The 18,183-nt window shown below is 53.8% G+C and overlaps 1 protein-coding gene across 1 annotated transcript; it reads left to right on the top strand.

The window, feature by feature from the left end:
- The first annotated feature begins 5,596 nt into the window (after positions 1–5,596).
- Positions 5,597–17,405, top strand: LOC135886014 (WAP four-disulfide core domain protein 2-like). The gene is given in 4 exon segments (XM_065413906.1): positions 5,597–5,613; positions 5,615–5,820; positions 6,127–6,261; positions 17,254–17,405. Coding segments are annotated over 4 exon segments (510 nt in total).
- The last annotated feature ends 778 nt before the right edge of the window (positions 17,406–18,183 follow it).

Raw genomic sequence — 18,183 nt, 5'->3', positions numbered from 1 at the left:
CTAATCTCACTGCTACTCGCAAGGGACCAGACTTGCCCTCAGGGCCCCGTCCCCCTAAATCCAGGGGTGCACCCAGGGATGGCAACACAGCGGTGGTGGCAACGGGCCCCATCCTGTCCAGGCCTGCGGAGCCCGAACAACCTCACTGTGTCATCATGCCAGCCCTGCTGTGGGGGGAGCCCCTTGCTGGAGCCCAGGTGGAAGGAGCGGGCCGGCTAGTCCTCCACCTCCCGCGTGGGCCCGTCGGGAACATCTCACCAGGAGCACCAGGCGGGCTGGGACTGGGCCTGCCAGCTGTCAGCAGACACCAAGCTCCTTTGGGCTCCTGGGTCCAGCGCCCCTCCGAGCTGCCAACTCCAGCCGGGTCTGGACCTGCACTGGGGAGAGAGCCAGGCCGGGGAGAGCTTCAGGCACTTGGGGAGCTCGGCTGGCAGCCTGGCTTCTGAGGAGCCCCCTCCCCACCTGCCCTGCTCATGTACAAAACAATCAGGAAGGAGGAGACGGTATCGTGACCAGGAAGCAGCCTGGTCCTGCTGTGACGCCCCGGCACGGGTGGAATGTGAGCATCTTGGGAAATGTCACACGTAGAAAGAGAGTCAGACTCTTTCCAGCTCTCAGGTATGAATGCCGAGGCTTGGACCGAATCCAAGCATGAGTCCAGGCTCCTTTCTCGGAGCTGATGCCAGCGAGTTAATTCCCCCTCAGGCGCTCCAGCTGGCTGGAGGCGGCTGAAACCAGAACAGGTCTTTGAGCAGTTAATCTCCCAGGGGTCACGGTGTAACCTTGGGCTCGGTGCAAACCTGCCAGGGACTCCGGTGAGGGCGAGGGGGAAATGGCACTCCCAGCTGGGAACAGAGAGAATGGAAAGGTCATTTGGTGTCTCTGGGTGCAGCCAATTCTCCATCGATGCCACAGGGCAGCTCTAGAGAGTGAAGCCATTCTGTCCAGCCGGCCGTGAATCCATCTCCCGGGCCGGCACAGGGTCACAGAAAGCAGGGGCCTCGCTCCAGCCTGCTCTCTGGTTTACCTCTGCTATGGAGCACATCTCTGGGCTCCCTGCTGCCTTGGGCCTCTAGATGGCTTGTTATAAAGGTCCGGGGGGTTCGGGTCGCCATCCCGCCAAGGCCACCTAACCATCAACAGGAGCCCGTACCCGGTGCCCCTTTGCTTTGGCCACAGGGCGTCAGCAGCCGGGTCCTGAGCTGCTAACTGGGGGTGCTTCCCCTTACCGCTCTGGGAGGTTTCAGCTATCCCCAACCCAGTCCTTATCCCTGTGAGCAGCCTGGTACCTCTGATGTCAGCACAGTGATCTCTGCCTGACACCTCCGGAACGGATGAACCAACAACCAAGGTACCCCTTACTTACAAGGGGAAACAGAGGGAAGCCTGTAACGGGAAGGGGAAGATGGATTTGTTGTGGGTACATCAGTCCCACGAGACAACGCCCAGAGCACTGGAGTCATGAGTCCAGGTTACTCCACACTCGTGGCTCCGTAAGGTGGAGGAACCTGCGTACCTGGACGAGGCATCACAGGCCTGAGGGTGCCCGAGTGCGGCGAGGTGCTGAGGGGCCGATTCGCCCAGGGCGAACCTCTCTGCAACAGCAACAGGCGTTACCCCTCTTCAGTGCCTCTGCTCCACTGTGCAGCACATGTGCCCCATCAGGTACCAGGGCCGACCACACGGACCATTGTTGTCTCCTTGTTTCCCAGTGCTCTCCCCTTGCTCTGGCTGGCCCCGCCACGGTCTCATGGCTCATACGGAGGCGGTCAGCCCTTTGGGGCAGGCCTGGCCTGTTCTGTGTTTGAACAGCACCGGGCACACTGGGGCCCCTGGGCACCATGGTAACAGAAACAGCAGCGACGCTGGGTCTCTATTGCCTCCATAGCGTGGAAAGCCTCCGGGCCGGAGCCCTTCGGAGCCGAGGGAAGAGAAGCGCCAGGACGCACTGCGCCACGTCAGGCAAACTGGTAAAGCCGCCATGTCGGGAGCTGACAGGACCCACGAGGGAAGGGACGCGGTTTAGCGGGCGCTGGCCAGTAGCTGGAACACTGGCTGCTCCCAACAGCCAAGGGGAAGCAGAGGGGCCGACTCTTTGGAGCTCTTTGGAGCTCAGCTATCAGTACGGTTCCAAGTGCTTCGTGGGCCGACAGGTGCGTCCCGTGGGCTGAGCTGGGCAGAGGACAATTGGCTCAGATCCCCGTGGAGACACTTTGAGGTTCTGCCCTTCACACCGCAGCCATGGGCCTCATAGGGCCAGCTCTGACTCTCTCCTGCCAAGGCAGACAGGACAGCGGGTTCTCCTTCGCAAGGGGCAGTCTGATTAGGGCTAGGGATGCAGCCCCCTTGCCCAGCGGGGCTCTCTGTGGCAGTCTTCAGCCCTGCCAAAGTCAACTCCTCCAAGCCCTTCTAACAGGCCTGGGTCCGCCATGGGGAGGGGTTTGATGCTGGCAACTCGTAACTGGTCCGTTCCTGTGTCCCATGTGTGGGCAGCACACAGGGTCCTCGGCAGGCGGGCAGCCAAACAATGGACTCTCCCAGGATTTCCTGGCTGCGGTGGAAGAGGAAGCACCATTTAGCATGTTGCCTGGTATTATCTGATATCTGTATCATCATAGCACCTTGGAGCCCCCGTCATGGACCACAGCCCTGTGGTGCTAGGCGCTGTACAAACAGAACACAAGTCGCTCCCTGCCACAAGAGCTGACAACCTGCCTGCCACTCTTGGGGATTGTCTCAGGTCACCTTAGGCTTCCCCAGATGCCGCAGGGCAACGTCCATGTCCCTATGCCAGTCCCTCTGGTGGAAACGGACCCACCCCCCGCCGCCATGCTCTCCAGATGGGGATGCAGAGAGCCCTCCGGGAGCTGCAGTGCCGCAGTCCAGCTCCATGTGGTGTTGTGATCGGAGGGGAACGTGAACGGGTACCACTTCAGAGAGAGCGCTTGCTTCAGCTTCACCAGTAGAACCAGAGTCTGCTCCAAGCTAGAGAAACCGGAGCACCATCAACGCAGCTCTCTAGCAAGGCTATTGAGTGACAACAGCACCAGCCAATGGAAACCAAAGCTAGAAGTTTACATCATCAAAGCCAACTGTCACTGGCTGCTGTGGGGTACGAGGGCTGGACAGTGTTACCGTGATGCAGTTGAAAGGTGCTGAGGCATCGGTCTTCCCCACGGCCCGAGTCCTGGCGTAAGCAGGGCCGGCTCCAGCTTTTTTGCCGCCCCAAGCGGCGAAAAAAAAGCAAGCAGTGCCGCCGAGGAGGAAGACAGGGAGTGAAGGACCCGCCGCCGAATTGCCGCCGAAGACTGAAGCGGGCCGAATGAGCTGCCGCCGAAGTGCCGACGACAACGACCCGGACGTGCCGCCCCAACAACGGACGGAGTGCCGCCCCTTTCTATTGGCCGCCCCAGGCACTTGCTTCCTTTGCTGGTGCCTGGAGCCGGCCCTGGGAACAAGGACCCCCCTGGTACCTGGTGTTGACACCTGCTCCAGACATGCAACCTGTGCGCCTCAGCTCTGCACTCAGCTCCCCCAGCTGTGCACACACGTGGCCGTCGGTAGCCAGCTGGGCATGACATAGCTGGGCCTGTGTGTGTAGATCAGACACTCAGTTGCACACCTAGGTAATCTGGGAGCGTGCCTCCGCTGGTGCCTGGTGGAGGAGTGGGCCCCACACATGGATCACCACGTGGCTGCTGCCCCTCCCCATGGGGCCATGGGGAAGGATTTATGGGGTTCACTCCCTGCTTTGTCCTCCCTTTCCCCCCGCTCTGACGGAGTCCCGGCACAGGTGTGGGTTATGTGAAAGAGCCCTCTCCTCGCCCTCTCCTGCGATGTCAGCCCTGGCTTTGTTATTACGTAGACGCTCCCGCACTCCCGGAGCAGTGTGTGCGAGAGCAAACAGCCTGTTGATTTACGGCTGCTCCACACCTTGCCTCATTGTTGACTCTGGACTTTAAATTACTTGACAATGTGCACAGGGACAGAGCTGCCAAACTCGGTGTGACCTCAGCGCCTCAAGAGCTTGCCCGGAGCCCAGGCGTGTGCCCAAAGCCTGTGCCGTGTCCCTGTGACACGGACACGTCTGTCTGCAGCAGAGGCTGTTTCCGTGTCCAATGTTGCCCGGAGCAAGTCAGTCTCTGGCTGTGCTTCAGTTTCCCCACCTGAGACATGGGGATAAGGAGACGTGGACGTTCACCTGCCATGCTCCATAACATGGAGTGACAACACCCTCCCTTACCTCTTGAGAGCACTGAGAAGCTGAATTCATTAAGGTCTGTGAACGGACTCTGCTACTGGGTGGCTACAGGGATGGGTGCAGCATCTGCTACTCCCATCCCAGTGCTCCCAGGCTTTTGGTTCAGCCGAACTGCTCCACTTCCCCTGACCTGGGACAGTGGGAACTGCTCTCAGCCCTGGGTGGGCTCACTGTATGCAGGGGAGCCCATCCCCGTGCTCTCCGAGGGCCTGCGACCATGTTAGCTCCATTGTGCTCCATCATGCCTTTAGCTACTATAGGTTCTGCAGGTTCTTCCTGTCCCCGGGCCCTCCCAAACATGAGGCGGGAGCGTTGCTAGCACAGTGGCAGTTGCTTTCCACCCCGGAGGCTCCCGCAGCAGAGCTGTGCTTGAGTGATTCCCACAAGCCGTAGGGAGTCAGTGCGCCCCGGCCCCAACCCAAAGCAGGGAAGCGTCAGTGCAGGGGGGCGTTTCTAAGGGGGTTGCTAAGGGATCAGTTCTAGGCCCAACGCCATTCAACATTTTCCTGTTACCTCCCTCCCTGGAGAGAAAGTCCCAGGCATTGCAGGGCTGGTTAATCTGGTGGGGAACGGCAGAACAGGAGCCGGGGGCTGGAAGTTAGACGGTCCAGTCAGGCGTAAGGCACAGACTGTTAACAGTGCAGGCAGCGATCAGCCACTGGACCAAACTCCCCAGGGAAATGTGGAGTCTCCTCTCGATGCTTCTCATGCAGCCTGGAGCCTTTCTGGGAGGTGCTTTAGTCAACCACAGGTGATTGGGCTCAGCACTGGGGACCGGGAGAAATTTGGTGGCCTGGGAGCTACCCGAGGTCAGACTGGATGATCTAAGGGGCTTTTTTGGCCTTAAGTTCTGTGACTTGATGAAATCACAGTCCTTGGGTTCCAGTGTCCAACCTGCTGCAGTTTGGGGGGACCCACGCTGCTCCCGCTGCCCCAGCTCTCAGACACTGAGCCGTCCGTCTCGATGGGCCATGAGGGCACAGCTATTCGGCGCCACACTCGGCAATGCACGGAGCACGTTCAGCCAGCGATTCTCCCGCTCACCAGGACGCAGCAGCCACTGAGATGTGCCACGCACAGAAACACCCCCGGGGGAGCTGCAAACCCCAGCTGCTCCCAAGAAACCTGCATAAGAAGCAAGTTCTTGAATTGCCCTGGCCCCCACCTGTCTGGGGGCCAGCGGTGGCCGTGGGGGGCTGCCCGGGAGCCGCAGCAGCTTGCTGTCAGCCTGCCCACTGTGTACTACGGAAGATGCTGGGTCCCTTCTGAGCTCTCACTTCCTGGTTCGCAGGCGGGCCAGAGCAGATACCTGATACCTGCGGATTGTGCAATGGAATGAAGAGGGAGAGCGACTCCTCTAAATCACCTGGGAACCAGTCCCCTCCCTCCCCGGCTGCAGCCCCACCTGTGGGAAAGCTTAAAGTCCAGCCTGGGTAGGTCTGGACAGTCGGAGCCGGCTCCCCACAGCACCATGGTGAAGTCCAGCAGCATCGTCCTCCTGGTGGGGCTCCTGGCACTCTGGGCCGAGCTGCCGTCTGCATCTGGCCAGAACATTACCAGTGAGTAGAAACGTCACGCCCCATCCCATGTCCCCGCCGAGGGCACCGGTCCTATGTACGCAGCCCTTCGGCTGGAGGGACCCCCCAGGGGAGGGGGTCTTATGCATCGAGAGCCAGGATGGAGCCAGGACCTGGCCCCACATCCTCTAGCTTTCAGGTGCTCCAGGGCCTCTCGCCATGAACAATGTCTGTGAGCCCTGGTCCTCGGGGACAGGGGATGCATTCGCTGCCCTCCGGGCCCACAGCCTGGCCCTCTCCCTGGGACCAGTGTGACCCTGGCTACACCGTGGGCCTTTCCCGTTTCAGAGAAAGAGGGCGTGTGCCCAGACACAGTGGTGGAGGCGGCTAACTGCACGGAGAAATGCCAGGCCGACAGCGACTGCGAGGAGAACCTCAAGTGCTGCCAGACGGGCTGCGGATGGTCCTGTCAGCTCCCCAACGGTAACGCGCCCCCTTAGCGCTCCTGCGTGTCGCCCGGCCCACTGTGTCCCCGCCGCTGCCCTGCCCAGGGGCTACTGGCTGGGAGCACTTTGAACTGGGCTCCGCCTTGCACTGCCAGGTGTGTTGAGTGGCCGGGATGTGCTGAAGTAGCAGGTGGTGCGGGCAGGGGTGTGTGAAGGGAGCAAGGGCTGTCTGCAAGTCAGCTCCACCGCGCTGGGCTTCTGGTCAGAACCGATACTGCACCTGTACTAAGTGGTGGTACCCGCAGGCCCCGGGTGCAGGGAGGGCCCCCACCATGCCAGGCGCTGCACGGTTCCCGAGCTGGGGCCCTGGGTTGGGGCTGCACCGGGCGCTGCACGGGTCCCGAGCTGGGGCCCCGGGTGGGGGCTGCACGGATCCTGAGCTGGGGCTCCGGGTGGGGGCTGCACCAGGCGCTGCACGGATCCTGAGCTGGGGCTCTGGGTGGGGGCTGCGCCTGGCGCTGCACGGTTCCCAAGCTGGGGCCCCGGGTGGGGGCTGCACGGATCCTGAGCTGGGGCTCCGGGTGGGGGCTGCGCCGGGCGCTGCACGGTTCCCAAGCTGGGGCCCCGGGTGGGGGCTGCACGGATCCTGAGCTGGGGCTCCGGGTGGGGGCTGCGCCGGGTGCTGCACGGATCCTGAGCTGGGGCTCCGGGTGGGGGCTGCGCCGGGCGCTGCACGGATCCTGAGCTGGGGCTCCGGGTGGGGGCTGCGCCGGGCGCTGCACGGATCCTGAGCTGGGGCTCCGGGTGGGGGCTGCGCCGGGCACTGCACGGATCCTGAGCTGGGGCTCCGGGTGGGGGCTGCGCCGGGCGCTGCACGGATCCTGAGCTGGGGCTCTGGGTGGGGGCTGCGCCTGGCGCTGCACAGTTCCCAAGCTGGGGCCCCGGGTGGGGGCTGCGCCGGGTAGCTAATGTAACACCAATTTTTTAAAAAGGCTCCAGAGGTGATCCTGGCAATTACAGGCCGGTGACCCTAATTTCAGTACCGGGCAAATTGGTTGAAACTACAGTAAAGAACAGAATTATCGGACACATAGATGACCATGATTTCGTGAGGAAGAGTCAACACGGATTTTGTAAAGGGAAATCACGCCTCACCAATCTATTACAATTATTTGAGGGCGTCAACAAACATGTGGAAAAGGATGATCCAGTGGATATAGTGTATTTAGATTTTCAGAAAGCCTCTGACGAGGTCCCTCCCCAAAGGCTCTTAAGCAAAGTAAGTTGTCATGGGAGAAGAGGGAAGGTCCTCTCATGGACCAGTAACTGGTTAAAGACAGGAAACAAAGGATGGAAATAAATGGTCAGTTTTCACAGTGGAGAGAGGTAAATAGCAGGGTCCCCCAAGGGTCTGTATTGGGACCGGTGCTATTCATCATGTTCATAAATGAACTGGAAAAAGGGGTAAACAGTGAGGTGGCAAAGTCTGTAGATGATACAAAATTATTGAAGAGAGTGAAGTCGAAAGCTGACTGCGAAGAGCTACCAAGGGATCTCACAAAAAGTGGCAGATGAAATTTAATGTTGATAAATGTAAAGTAATGCACATTGGAAAACAGAATCCCAACTACACATAAAAATGATGGGGTCTGAATTAGCTGTTACCACTCTATGTGCAGCGGCAGTCAAAAAAGCGAACAATGTTAGGAACCATTAGGAAAGTGATAGATAATAAGACAGTAAATATCATGATGCCTCTATATAAATCCATGGTATGCCCACATCTTGAATACTGCGTGCAGTTCTGGTCACCTCCATCTTAAAAAAGAGAGATTAAAACTGGAAACGGTACAGAAAACGGCAACAAAAATGATTGGGGGTATAGAAGAGCTTCGATGCATGAGAGATTACAAAGACTGGGACTGTTCAGCTCGGAAAAGAGACGACTAAGGCGGGATGTGATAGAGATCTATAAAATCTTGACTGGGGTGGAGAAAGTGAAGTGTTATTTACCTTTTTGTATGACACAAGAACCAGGATCACCCAATGAAATTAACAGGCAACAGGTTTAAAACAAACAAAGGGAAGTATTTCATCACCCAACGCACAGTCAGCCTGTGGAACTCCTTGCCAGGGGATGTTGTGGAGGCCAGAAGTATAACTGGGTTCAGCAAAGAATTAGCTAAATTCCTGGAGGACAGGTCTATCAATGGCCATTAGCTAAGATGGTCAAGGACGCAATCCCATGCTCTGGATGTCCGTAAGCCTCTGATTGTCAGAAGCTGGGAGTAGATGACAGGGGATGGATCACTTGATAATTGCCCTGTTCTGTTCACTGCCTCTGAAGTATCTGGCACTGGCCATTGTCGGAAGACAGGATACTGGGCTAGATGGACATTGGTCTGACCCACTATGGCCGTTCTGATGGTCTTCTTAGGTGGGGCCCTGGGTGAGGCACAGACTCAGGCAGACAGGCATGTCTGAAGGCAGTTTGTAGTCTCCTGCACAGAAATGCACGGCCCCATGTTCCCGAGCCCCCTCCTGCCCCCTGGGATCTGGAGTTATTCTGAGCAGAAGTTGCCCAGCCTTTGCTCGGTTTTGAGCCCGGTTTGGCTGGGAAGCAGACTGCAGCCTGGGATCGGGCTCTGCTGTAACTTACACGCCTGTGCGGCAGGGGGGCAGGAGGGCCCCAGTGAGGGGAGTGGAGTTACAGTGCCGTTAAACTAGTCTGAGACCCCCAGTCAGGCCCTACAGATCCACACATGCAATGTGCCAGGCTGACTGCTCAGATCCAGTGGGCACAGGGCAGCTGCACTTTGCCCCACATGCTCTGGAAGCTGTGGCAGGCAGCCCCCCACCCACCGACCTGTGCCCCACAGGGAGGCAGGAAGCCCTTGTGCTCTGCCTGTCAGGCACCACAGCAGGCCAAGGAGAGTCAGGAACTGCTTATATCTGCTCCTCCAACCTCCGGCTCCCTCAGAGCACTCCAGCAAACTGTGCAGCCTCCTTCCAGCCGAAGGGAGGCCAGCAGAGACGTGTTTGGGCTTCAGGAAACCAGGAGTCCCTTCTCCCCAAGCCCATGTATATTGCTTGCTGCACCTCTGTGAGACTCGGTCCCATCTCCAGGCTGGGGACACACAATGCTGGTGGGCCGCTGATTACAGTGGACGAGAAGCTGGATATGAGTCAGCAGTGTGCCCTTGTTGCCAAGAAGGCCAACGGCATATTGGGCTGCATTAGTAGGAGCATTGCCAGCAGATCGAGGGAAGTGATTATTCCCTCTATTTGGCACTGGTGAGGCCACATCTGGAGTAATTGCATCCAGTTTTGGTCCCCCCAATACAGAAGGGAGGTGGACAAATTGGAGAGAGTCCAGTGGAGGGCAACGAAAATGATTAGGGGGCTGGAGCACATGTCTTATGAGGAGAGGCTGAGGGAACTGGAGTTATTTAGTCTGCAGAAGAGTGAGGGGGGGATTTGATAGCAGCCTTCAAGTACCTGAGGGGGAGTTCCAAAGGGGATGGAGCTCGGCTGTTCTCAGTGGTGGCAGCTGACAGAACAAGGAGCAATGGTCTCAAGTTGCAGTGGGGGAGGTGTAGGTTGGATATTAGGAAAAACTTTTTCACTAGGAGGGTGGTGAAGCACTGGAACGGGTTACCTAGGGGAGATGGTGGAATCTCCTTCCTTAGAGGTTTTGAAGGCCCGGCTTGACAAAGCCCTGGCTGGGATGATTCAGTTGGGAATTGGTCCTGCTTTGAGCAGGGGGCTGGACTAGATACCTCCTGAGGTCCCTTCCAACCCTGAGATTCTATGATCCTATGAGAGCAATGCCTGAAGGTGAGGAATTGCCAGGAGCCAAGAGGGATCAGGATGGTCCCGTCTGACATTAAAGTCAATGACTCTGTAAGAAAGGGAACACTCAAGCTACTTGCTGTGCTAGGGAAAGCTTCTGCCTGGGGATAATCCCCAGAGAGGGGAGCCCTGCCTAGGGGATCTTTTTCCGGGGAAAAGGCAACACCGCATTTATTGAGCATGAGTGAGGAGCTGGGCTCTGTCAGTCGCGATCCGATGCGCTGAGGCTTTGCAGGACTGAACCCAGAGTTCTATGGCAAAACACCCCAGCTTTATGGTTGTAAATTCCCACTTTAGTCTATGGATTTTGCAATGTCATTCTGTAATCGTTAGTCCTTAAGTGGAGTTCATCTTGGGGTTTTCCGCTGTTATATCTTATTTGTTGTCTTGCCAACGGGGGCGTTTGCCTCACCTTTGAGGTTGTCGATGCTGCTAACTCGTTTAGCATCAGATACAATGGATGTTTTCTGATTGTTTCCTGCTGACTCTCCAAGTCTCTCACTTCTTCTTGACCATCTGGACATTTGTGAGGCTTTCACACTCATCCTTAACCATGCACACGTCCTTTACTCACCCCAAACAATTGTACAGAGAATTTCAGACAGGATTCCATTTTCGAAAGGGTTATATGGTTACTAAAGGGATTACAAAAGAACCTTACACAACTTTGTTTGCAATGCAGATAAGAAACAAGACCTTCTAGCAAATAAAACAAAAGGACATAATCAGCCATAGGGACTGTTCTGGTCTGTTCCTGCCTTAACATCAGTTCAGACACAGGCAGCCTGTCTGATGCGTTTCTACCAGTGACCCCTTAGGCCATTGCTTTCTGCTATTCAAAAAGAGTGGCTGGCAGGATATGGTCAAATCATACATTAATACATGCTACATTATTATATCCTTCATTCTAAATTATCCAAAATACAAACATAAAATCCTACTACTACATATCCCCCTTTTGACCCCTCAAGAACAATTCTTGACTGGGTCATATTTTATACAATTGTTTCATAGCAATATACTGAGAGACAATTTGAGCTTGTGGTTGTAATTTAATAAACATTCTGTTTGTCCAACAGCACATATAACACATTCCTAGCAAGCAAACACAAACACAACTAGTAATGGGTGAAACATAATAGACAATAGGCCCTTAGAGGTCGGGGACAAGCCTGTAAAAATGTTGTACCAGTGGTAAGCTGTCAGTTCTTTTTCAGATTTAGCGATTTTTAGCATGTCTCTATTTGCATGTAATATTTGAATGACACGCTTCCCTATATTCCTCTGTGTCTGTTGTAAAAACTGAGCCACCTTGTTTCTGATAACAAGTGATCAGTTAGATCGCGCCAATCCAGGCCATGGGTAACAAAGAAATTAACCGGGGTAGCTGTTATAGTGCTCTGTGCTTCTTCTATCTTTGGTACATAGTACATGTGATTGCTAGTATATAATGTTTTCACCTCCCAGCTCATAGAGAGCCGAGAAGCGATACATGGGCATTACATCTACATTCATCCACTGGGGGTTGGCTAATACTTGCATCCTCCCAAAATACTGTTTTCCAGGATGTGACACCTACACATTGTCCGTTGTACAAAACACGTCACATTTTCTAGTTTGTCCCATACACATGTTCCCAATGATGTGTCCTTGCTGCCTGGTTCTGTGGTGACAGGTAGGGACAAGCACACCCATTTCTGAGGGCTCCACTCCGTACACCCTCGGGTGTCCAATCATTTCTCCTCTTTCCCAGCCCACTGACCCATAACCCGGGGTAGCCAAAAAGATCCCATGTCAATTTTGGGAGTGGGCTCACTTTCCATATTTCTGTCTCCCCGGACTGTCGGTGAGCAATTTTAACAATAATTTCACCTAATAACAAATCAGGCTTAACCATGCTGGAAACATAATGCATCCATTCATATTTGTAGGTGTCAAACAAGGACCTCTTCCATTGTTTTAAAAGATGCATTAATACCCAAACATTCCCAGATATTACCCAAAACATTTTGTGTTCAAGTGATGCTAAACGAAGAATTTGCATCTCAGTACATTCTATGGCCAAGGCAGTTTTATTCCCTAATTCTATTTGTTGTTTATACAGCAGCCAGGAGGTGGTGTTTTGCCACCGCCACATATTCCATGTTGCTTTTAGGTTTCCCAGACCTATTTGTACCAAATCCACAGTATTATCTGCCTGCTTGTGAATGAGACTAGCTTGCAGTTGTGACAAGGAACTTAACTTATTCTTAATTACCTCCAGGTCTACAGTATTCATAATCTCTGCTCCAAAACCAGTCCCTCCTAATATGGTGTCTGCTACCTGAGGATGTTTCCCTGTTAACAGACTGCCATTCCTTCACCTCTGCCCTTCTGCAACATTGGCTTCTGTAAATACAGTGAACATTCGTATTAATCCTTTTCTGCCTAATGCAGTAGGTTGGTTTTTTCTTTTTTAACACAACAATGCTAGCAACAAAACAAACAACACAAAAAACAATGTTTGTCACGACAGTAGATCCATAGTATTCTGGGTTGCTCTTCAGCTGGTACCAGCTTTTTCTGATTTTATGAAAGACAAAAATAACATGTTTCTACCCCTTTTGGGGTGGGAGATTATTGCTTAAAATATCCCTTCCTTTTACAAATACCCTTGCTGATTGCAGGCTGTGATACAGCATGGCCAGAGGGCAGTAGAAGAGGGTTAGAAGGGAGCCTTATTCCCCGTAGAGGGAAAAAAGTCTGCTGTAGATTAATTAAAGCACCTGAAGCCAATTAGAGCACCTAAAACCCCTCCCCCCCCTTTGCTTCAATCAGACAGGGGAAGGAGTTGAAGTAGAGTGGATTGGTGTTGAAGCAGAGAGCAGTTTGGAGGGAGGCAGAGGAAAGTTTGGAGAAGTGCTGCGGTGGGCTAAGAAGACCAAGATCCTAGGTAAAGGGACACCTGGCTTGTGCAGAGGGAGGGCAGGAAGCCCCCACAAGCTGAAGGGCAGGAGAGGGAAGTAGCCCAGGGGAAGGAACTGCTAGTTCAAGTGGTTTACTGCTATCCCTAGGGCCCCTGGGCTGGGACCCGAAGTACAGGGCGGGCCTGGGTCCCTCCCTCTCCACTCCCCTCCTCTAGGACACTAGTGGGGCAGTTAATATCCCAGTTCAGGGGCAAGAAATGGTGCCCTGAACCTCCCTTCCCCCCCCCCCCCCCCAAGAAGTGCGAGTGCGAGACCCATCATAGTAGTGCCGGCAATTTGCCACATGGCAAAACAGAGGAATTACCCCCATACTTTCTGTGTGTTTGTTCTATAGGCAGGCCAGGTTTCAATGGCTTCTACCTTTTCAGGGTTTAGGGGAAATTATCCCACTGTTCAGTTATTAAATTCACGAGGTGATGTACCTCCGTTTCCCTTTTTATACAGCAGACCAAGTTTGTAATTTTTTCTGCTATGCTAAGCTTGAAGTTTATTCACAGGTAATAGCTGAGAAGCATCATTACCATATGACCTTAAAGGGGTGTGTGTGTGGGTTTTTTTTTTTTTTTTTTTTCCTTCCAAAAATCATACACACTATACATTGTTACAGGGTACTTATTAACATTACATTTATCCCAATGTTTAATGCTAACAATGACATTAGCATCAAATCTATTCAAGGTATCTTGTTATACCATGAGCTCTATCCTTGGGGTTTGGGTGAATTAAAAGGTAGGATGCCATGCATATAAGCAGACCGCTTTTGTACCTGTCTTCAGATTTCAGCCCTGTGCATACTGCATTTTTCTACTTAGGGTTAACCAGTCCCTCTCTTATTCTTAGGTTTGACTCCTTTTTCCACCTTCCTCTGGACTGGAGGGTCAGAATTGAAGCTTTTTGGTTTCAGGTAGTTTGTTTGCTGATCTGCAGCCCCTTTGTGCTGCCATTTATGGGCAGTTCTCTCCTTCCTCTATCAGCTAGGTCATTTGCATTAACACAGACGCTTTCCTGCTTGCTTTTGGATCCAAAGCCATCAGCAGAGCTCAGACTCTGTCTTAAAAGGGACACAATCAACTTCCACCCGAGTTTTGATTTCTTTCTACTTTCAACTCCTGCTTCCAAAACACACAGTGATCTGAAAAAGAAAACACAACCTATGATGGCTCCCTTTGGAGCCCTAAAAGGATTTTAATTAAGTAGGATGGTATGTTTGCATTTCTCTTACCCCTTCTACAATAGACACTGCACATGTCCTGGGAAAAAGGCACATTTCTTCCATAGTTTAACTTCTATAACATTATATTAGCCAGATTCATCTTTACATAAGGTGTAACTGTTTATTTTGTGTTCAAAGAGTTTTCATGTACCTTTATCAAAGTGACAGTCTGATTACACAGAGCCACCTTAAAGCTCAGTGTTCCTAATGTTGCTTTTTTGTTTTGTGCACCTCACCCCTGCTGTTGCTCTTGAGGGGCACTGTCTTTTTTCATTTCTTTACTACAGCTCTTAGCTGCTCTTTTGTTACCAAAAACCAAATCCAGACTCTCTTCCCATCCTCCTGGGTTTGACTGCCCTGCTTCAGCCACGACTTTGGTCTTTAAAAAGACATTGAGGTACCTTAAGAGTTAAATGCTAAATACCAAAGACAAACAACACCAGTTACCTGTGTGTGGCAAAAAGTCGGTCAGGTTTGCAACTTTGAATGAAAGATTCAAATGGATTTTTAGTGGTATTTAAAAACAAAACCAAACCAATTTATTTTAAACCTACAAAACAAGAGTTTTACAAACCAGGAGTGTTGATTTAGATCCTTAAAACCTCACATTTACACACACAGATACACTCTTTTCTTAACATCCCCTTACACTGCTTTCATGTTTACACAGCTGTACATAGATTACAGCTTCGTTTATACATTTAGGGGCAGTTAGTTTCCAATAGAAACTCCTTATGTTCTTTTAGCAAGGTTGACTAAATTGTTCATAGTCAAATGATTTAAATCAGATTGTCTCTTTGCCTGACTTATTTACAGACATTCCTTTGGAAATGGGCCCATTTTCCCTTCAGAATGGCTGCAAAGAAACCAAGAATTCTCTTTCTAGAACACTTTTCTTTTTAACCTTTTCACAAAGTTTAGCTGCTTAATTCCCCCCAGCCTCTGCAGGGTTAACTTCTCACTCTTTCCTTCAATTATTTGCTTATCTCCCAAAATGACACTTTCATCAGCCCAGATTTCACCATTCCCAGTATTGTCCCAGGGAGCTGAAATCCCCAGGCCTGGACTTACTGCTTCCCTTACTCCTGCCACTCTGCCCCTCAGGGCTCCCAACCTGTTTTCCAAGCTCTTTATCTGTTGCCTGCCTGCTCATCTGGGCCCGATCCTGCTTTCCTCACTGAACCATCCCTTCCCATGGGCACAGGCTTTGTCCCACTACCAATTTAGCAAGGAGGGTGGGCTCCTTAACTAGCCCCCACCCCTCGTGGTCTCTTTCCTTAAACATTTCTCTCAAAATGGTGAAATTACAACAATATCTCGATGTGACAAACTGGGACTGTTCTTAATGTGGTCGTTGAATGCTGAGTGGGGAGTTTGGCTGGGACAGTCTGCATTGGGGGATGGGAGACTGGCCTTGAGGGAAGATACCTGAGCATGTAACATGAGAACCCAGGAAGGGGGTTGGAGCCAGGTGACACCTCTGCCCGGGAAACTGGACAAAGGCTTGGGGAGGAGCCGGGGGAGGCTGGGTGAGAGAGGCTGGAGGGAGTTGGAGTTTTTGAGGAGCTGGCTGGTAATGGAGGGAGCCCAGATGGGGCTCTGCCCCCCCCCCATGGGGCTGTGGTGCCCCTGGGACCCCAAGATGGATCTAACTGGGGGGGGGGGTCCTGTTGTTTGGACCTGCAAGACCTGTCTTGGGCTGTGTTCCTCTCGTCTAAATAAACCTTCTGCTTTACTGGCTGGCTGACAGTCATGGTGAATCGCAGGAAGCCGGGGGTGCAGAGCCTTGTGTCCCCCCACACTCCGTGACACTCGCACTCCTATATCTTTCAGAGGTGAGGTCTTACAGAAACCTACTCCTTATGTGCCCATGCTTGTGCTGGGATTTACACAACACACACAGTCTATACCCTCTAAAAACTATGCCTGGCAGAGCAGGAGGGGGAAACGCTAAGCCCCCTACCTTTTGATCCTGCTACGACCGGGGGTATATTCACCTGTGCAATTTTTCCCGGACAGACGGGTGGGAGTGAGGAGTCTAATCCTCCACCCTTATGGCCCGGCACCTCTACGACCGGGGGGATGTATATACCTAGACAGTTTGTATAGATCTTCTCTGTACAGTTTTCCCTAACAGATGGGTCAGAGCGAGGACTCTAATCCTTCCCCTATTGCCCGGCACGTCTATGACCGGGGGTGTGCACACCTGACTGATCGATCACTTGATACGGATGGGATACCTTTTAGAAGTATTTAGCAATAATTTCAACAATCACAATGCATGTCTTCCCCCTTTCGCAATTCTCCACCAAAAATGTTATGCTTATAAGAAGCACACAGGATCTTTTTCAGGGGAAAAGACAATCCGCTGCGTTTATTGGAAAATACAAGTGTTAGCGCGTGCGCGCACACACACGTACGTCCTCCAGATGGTCTTATAGTTACCAGTCTGTCGTAGCTTGAGTCAATCTAGTGGCCAGTTAGAGCACGAGTGAGGAGCTGGGCTCGGTGATCGTTAGTCCTTAAGTGAAGTTAATCTTGGGGTTTTCCGCTGTTATCTCTGATTTGTTGTCTCCCCTTCAGCCCCGGTGTAGGTCGACGGGAGAGTGCTCCGTCTCCGGGGGAACTGGATTCTCTACAGCGACAGGAGTGCCCCTGCCGGCCGTGTGGCTAGGCATTGTCACTCGGGCGGCACAGCAGCGTTTTGAGTGTAGACAGGCTCTGAGCGCTCCAGACCCGACCCCAAGCACATGCATGTGTGTGCCCAGAGCTGGCTACGTGCACAGGCGCTGGGGCTGCACGCAGCCAAGGCAGGGGCACATAAGGAGGCCGATTGGAAAGTGAGGCCCCTCGTCTCCTTCGCACAGAGCCCCTGAGCCAGGTCGTGCCCCTGGGGTGCAGACACTTTTCCTTTCAGAGCAGCTAGCCCCGCTCCCGATCCTGAGCCCAGGGGCCGGGGACCCTCACGCGGAACTCACACTGTCTCCTGCCCTTTCAGTGAAACCCGGCTCGTGCCCAGTGGTGTCAGGCGGAATCCCCTTACTGGGCCTGTGCAAGAACCAATGCACAATGGACTCGCAATGCGCAGGGACCATGAAGTGCTGCATCAATGGCTGTCGCAAACAGGCGTGTGTCCGGCCAAACTTTTAAAGGTGAGCGTAGCAGTTCTGGGGCCGCGGGGTAGAGAGCACAGTCCCCGTGTGCACTCCGGGGCCGCGGGGTAGAGAGCACAGCCCTCTTCTCTCCCCCCCCACCCCACCCCGTGTGTGCTCCAGGGCGGCAGTGTGGAGTGGAGTGGTGGTCAGTGTTCCTCTCATTTTTCCCACCCATGTGTGGAATGAATTTTGTTATGTGACACGTCACCTCCATCTTAATGCACAGAACAAAATTCATGTGGTGGGGGTGGGGCCGAGGGGTTCGGAATGTGGGAGGGGGCTCAGGGCTGGGGAAGAGGGTTGGGTGTAGGGGGTGAGGGCTCTGGGGTGGGGCCAGGGATGAGGGGTTTGGGGTGCGGGAGGGGGCTCCGGGCAGTGGCGTAGCCAGCTTCTCAGTGCAGGGGGAGCAACCATAAAAAAGGCTCCTCCTCCGGCCACGCTGCGGCCATGCTGCGCCCCCCCTCAGAGGGGCTCGGTGCGGGGGAAGGGGGGGCGGGCAGGCGCTGCTCGCTTCTCCTGGGGGCTGGGGGGAGCGGAGCAGCTGGCAGGCAGATCCCCTCTCCCCGGCAGCTTCCTACTTCCGAGCCGAGGGAGGCAGGAAGCTGCCGGGGAGAGGGGATCTGCCTGCCAGCTGCGGAGCGCTCGGCCGCTGAGCCCTGAGCTGCCGCAGGAGGCGGCCGCGGCGGCGATGTTGGGGCCGCGCTGAGCGTGGGGCGCGATGGCCGAGGAGCCGGCCCCTTCGCTCCTCCTGCCGCCCCACCCCCCAATGGCTC

The sequence above is a fragment of the Emys orbicularis genome, chromosome 12, assembly GCF_028017835.1.
Source record: "Emys orbicularis isolate rEmyOrb1 chromosome 12, rEmyOrb1.hap1, whole genome shotgun sequence".
Taxonomy (NCBI): domain Eukaryota; kingdom Metazoa; phylum Chordata; order Testudines; family Emydidae; genus Emys; species Emys orbicularis.
This window is presented reverse-complemented; position numbering and strand designations above follow the sequence as displayed.